General features: G+C 41.7%; 1 protein-coding gene across 1 annotated transcript in view; it reads right to left on the bottom strand.

The window, feature by feature from the left end:
- SNCA (synuclein alpha) overlaps positions 1-2,659 on the bottom strand; it is a gene marked incomplete at its 3' end in the record, with an annotated part of 28,036 nt that extends 25,377 nt beyond the window's left edge. The window contains exon 1 of the mRNA XM_007954214.2: positions 2,539-2,659. Within this exon, the coding sequence (XP_007952405.1) occupies positions 2,539-2,659 (121 nt within the window). The remainder of the gene's footprint in view (positions 1-2,538) is intronic.
- Positions 2,660-5,059: the final 2,400 nt, after the last annotated feature.

The raw sequence follows: 5,059 nt of genomic DNA, 5'->3' as shown, positions 1-5,059 counted from the left end.
AAATTAGTTGTTGATGATAGTTCTTGTTTTGAAAAACAAAAGATAAAAGGAAAACATGTTGACAAAGAAATTATTCTATTGGAAAGTTTCTTTGATAATAATATTCAAGGCTCCTATGTACGAAAGTGTGCTTCATGACTTTTGTGTTCTGCTTTAGCATGACATTATCATAAACTGTAAAGCAGTTGCAATTTTTTTTAAATCACATTTTTACAGTTGAGGAAAATGATGCTTAGAGATGTTAAATAACTTCCCTAATATGCCACAGGTGTTAAATGAGGGAGCCTGGATTAGAACTCAGACTTGTCCAACATCAAGCCCAAATTCTTTCTACTATGCCAGACCTCAGTAAACTACAGTCTATGGGCCAAATCTGAACCACCACCTGTTTTTGTAAAAAAGTTTTATTGGAACACAGAGAGATGCTAATCAATGGCTCTGGCTTCTTTCACTCTTCAACAGCAGACTTGAGTAGGTGGGGTAGAAAAATTTGCCAATCTCTGCACTATAGTCTTGTATCTTCACATCGTTATTTTTTACCCTGACTCTTGGTATGAGCTTACATTTCAATTAAATATCAAAACATAATAATGATTTATAGAATTTACTTTGTTAAACATTGATAGACATTGAACATGATTTTAAATATATGTGACACATATATTTTTATGTGTTATCTCAGAGCAAATAACAGAATTAATTTCTGAAAAAATAAAATTATTTTCTTGCCCAAACTCACAACTGACAGTGAAAACAAATAAACATTATTCCCAGTGATAAAACCTATTTATAATCTGGAAAATAGCAACATATTAACCTAATGTTTGAAAGTTACTAAGTTAAAAGTTATACTGAGGTGACAAAACAGTCACAAATATGCATTTGCAAAACTTGGAAAAGTCAGGACAAGTGTCCTGACTTTATATGATAAAGCACACATATCACTGATATAGTTTTCCAAATTCTCCCTAAATAGACATAATTCACACTTCACACACACAAAAAAAAAACAACTTATAATTTTCACCAAGTATATCCTCTCTTATTACACTCCTTATTTAGAAAATATGTTTTAAGATAGAAAAAGAAAGAGAATAATTTCATTGACGATTTGTGATAAGATCAGGTCCATATAAAAAGGAGTTCATGAGCAATGAAAAAAAAAAAAGCTAATGTTAATTTTGATGAAAAGCATTCATAAAAGTCATCCCAAGTATAAATTTTCTTGCAATCTACTTCCATAGTGGTACTGCCTCAGAAACCCAAGAAGGGGTCATTATGAGTCGGATCTGACTTGAAGGCAGTAAGTTAGTTGTTTAGTTAATCTACAATGCAGAAACTAGGTAACTTTCTTTCACCCTAAAGACATAGGGATAACACCAGTATCATCTATGCCATCCAATATTCTTATCCTTCACCTTGCTACTCCTCCAATGGTTACAACTGTGATAACTGCCTCGAGGGAGAAAAGGAGAAAGAGAAGAAAAATGGGTAGTAGCTGAGTGTGTGAGTACATGTATGTCTATTCCAGTTATAACACAGCTCCTTCCTTAAAGAATTTGAAGTAATTTGTAAAATAACACCCAATCTAATGCAGTTCTAGACAAAAGTAAAGAAAAGACAAGGTTTGTGTTTATACTCCAAGATGGGAATTTAAGAACAAATAGCAGTGATAAGCATCAGTCTCCTTATGATTTAGTATGTATCATTTGATAAACAGGTTATATAAAAGTTTTAGAGATATTAGTTGTTGTTTTTATATGCCCTTGAGTAGGACCCAAATCATAGTGACCTCTCCTTGGGTTTCTGAGGCAGTATCACTACAGAAGTAGATTGCCAACCTTCCTTCCAAGGAGTGGCTGGTGGGTTTGAACCGCCAGCCTTCTGGTTAGCAGTCAAGTGCCTTAGGTACTATGCCACCAGAGCTCCTGAGATATTAATAACAGACCTTTAACTACATTCCCAGCCTACTATCTGTCCTTTCTACTTCAGGGCCACAATAGGTTGTTTTTTATACATCCCAGGGTCATACCTAAACCTTTTTTTTAAGTTAGAAAACAAACAATTAGGAAATACTATGGTAATAAAAGAAATCAAGGACCTGTGAATGATTTTGATTCTTAGGAATATTCTTGATTATTTTTTAAAAGACTTTGGATTTTACAAACTGTCCTCTGAAGTGTAGTCACTAATACACATGGGTTGCCATGAGTCAAAATCTAATGAACTGCAACAGGTTTGATTTTTTTATTTTTTATGCAGGGAAACATTCATTTTTTTAAAAGAAAGGAACTAAGAAAGTCCTAAATATTATTGCAAAATTGAATTATCAGGAAAAATAAAAGATTATCTTCATTTTGTACTATTAGCTAAAATACACATATTCCCCTACCCACGCATACCTGTGACTCAGTCCATCATTTTTGCAAGTGATGATGCAAAGATGAATCAAATAAGAAACACCAGCTTTCAGAGTATCAATTATCCTAAACCATCAGTCATGGATAAATACTAAAAAGACAGCTAGGGTTTACCTACCTACATAAAGAACACCCTCTTTTGTCTTTCCTGCTGCTTCTGCCACACCCTGTTTGGTCTTTTCAGCAGCAGCCACAACTCCCTCCTTGGCCTTTGAAAGTCCTTTCATGAATACATCCATGGCTAATGATTCCTTTACACCACACTGCAGAAAATAAAACACACTTAGAGAACTTTTTGGTTGAACAAAACAAAATTAAAACCAGCCAAAGTAAAAACCACTGAGAAATTAAAATAACTCCCAAAAGTGTGAGATTTTTTTAAGTGTATCCTCATTCCAACCACTGAGCCAAAAGACCCTTTTTTCAGCCTTAGCATAGTGCCTAAGGCACTTGACTGCTAACCAGAAGTCTGGCGGTTCAAACCCACTAGCCACTCCTTGGAAGGAAGGTTGGGCAATCTACTTCGGTAGTGATACTGCCTCAGAAACCCAAGGAGGGGTCGCTATGAGTCGGGTCCGACTCGACGGCACATAACAACAACAACAACACTGAAAATTAGCAGCCCTATCCATCTTGCCCAGTAAAAATCTAGCTGCCATCATCAAGACTATTTCTATTGCATTTCATAAGTGAAGTAACATGAAAGGATAAATCCTTTCAAGTTCCTATTATCAGACTAGTGAGTTTAAGTTAGAAGTACGTTTGGAAGAAAAACTACAGGAAAAGAAGAGTTAAAGACATGGATTCAGAGGCATCCTAGAAATGAATGCCAGAAGAGGACTGATAGCTTAATCTTTGTGGAGAAGGGAGGGAAGAGAACTACTTGCTTGGGGTGTGGCTGAACTTCAGGCTACCAGTAGCCCTTTGGCACTGGCTCAAATCTACTGGACCAGCCGCCCCGCCCTGTGCTATCTACCCAGGGCAAGCGCCCTTCACACCCGCGGGAGGCAACCAAACAAGCCCCACCCACGGGGACATTCTCGCTAGAAAGGGCCTAGGGACTCAGCACCCTGAGGAGCCTGACCGTCTGCACCTGTTAACCCTTTAACACCTGTTGACTTGTTTTCCCGGCAGTTCCTTTAATTTTTGCCAAATGCAGCTTGGTTATTTAACAGGGCAGAGTGTGGGAGTTAGGTAAGAGAGAAATAAAAGTTGGAAGTTTATCCATGGAGCATTCTCGCCTTCACCAAAGGAAAAACACATGCGGAGAAGCAGTCTGACTTCTCAGCGTTTGGGGTAGGAATCAGGTGAAAAGCTAAGTCCACTTACTTTCCCCAAGCTCACCTCAAGCACAAGTAACCACCGCCGAGAGGCTTGGCACAGCCTGCTTGGCACCGCCGGTCCTCACCGCGGCACCAATGTTCTCCCACCCCTCCGGGCGTCCTCCTCTCCCACCGTATTTTCTCAAGGAATTCCACCCGTCTGTTTAGCTCCACAGGTACTTACCTGAGCCCCTCAGCTTCTCCAGAATTCTAATTCCTCCCCTTGTTTTTTTATTATTATTTTTATTTTTTAATTTAAGCAAAGAATATTGAAATGGCAACAAGGAGGAAAGGAGCGCACAGGAAGGGCGGAGGCGGCACCAGGAGAGGGAGGGTCTCCAGAGGAGGCTGCTGTCAGCACAACCCAAGGAAGAGAGGCTGGGGACGTGGGTGGAGAACTCGAGAACCTGTCGTCGAATTGCCACTCCCCGTCCCCCGCACCAGCGGATCCAAGAGAAAGAGAGTAGAAGGTCGGCTGGGAAAGCAGGGAGAGCGCGACAAGGATGCTAAGGCAAGGCTCGGTCTCCAGGTTCGCTCTAAGGCCAGCACACACCTCACTCTCAGGCGTCGCGGCTCTAGGTCTCCTGTTCCCTCTCTCCGGCCCCTTTCTGGTAGTCGTAATTTTCCTCCTCCTTCTCTTCTTCCTCAGTCTCCTCTGCTCACCGCCCCCTCAGCTGATTTGTCAGCGCCTCTCCCCGCCCTACTCGGCAGCTTTCCTTGCCGCGTGCACTTCACTCCTTTTCTCGGATGGGGGGTAGGGGTGGGAGGGGGTGTCTTTCCAAATCCAGCCTCCCTCCTTGTCCTAAGAGGCGGGGTGGGGTGTTCGGCGCGTCACCTCAAGTTCAGGGTCACGGGGTAGTCTTGCGGAGCTTGGCTGATGTTTCTCCCTCTTCCCTCTCTCCGCCTTTCGTTCTGGTTCTTCACAAGGACCCTTAGAGCCAACCCCAGGGAGTCAGGGGCTGAGGGGTGGACAACGGAAACCAAAGCCAGTCTTTTGGAGAGCTGTGGGAGACAAGCAGTTTATGAGGGTGCTAATATCCTCACCACCGAGAACGCATTTCTCTCGGATCTCTTAAATTTGATTAACGGTCGCAGGACACATTTAAGGTCATTTTGTTCAAACATCCTCCAGATATTCGTTCGCTCCTGACCTCTTAGGAGCTGGAAAGGGTCCCGCAGATGGAGAGGAGACTACTAAGAAAGAGTTACAGGTTGAGGAGCCAGAAGGAAGCTTGACAAATCCTTTTCACTTCCCACTAGCACCATTTTCTTTTCCACCAATCAGTGGCTGCCAGACGCTGAATTCCCCCCCCCCCC

This window comes from Orycteropus afer, unplaced genomic scaffold, assembly GCF_000298275.1.
Source record: "Orycteropus afer afer isolate SDZICR_OR568_19922 unplaced genomic scaffold, OryAfe1.0 scaffold00445, whole genome shotgun sequence".
In the NCBI taxonomy this organism is placed as follows: Eukaryota; Metazoa; Chordata; class Mammalia; order Tubulidentata; family Orycteropodidae; genus Orycteropus; species Orycteropus afer.
The sequence above is the reverse complement of the archived record's forward strand: the minus strand, read 5'-3'. Positions and strand labels throughout refer to the sequence as shown.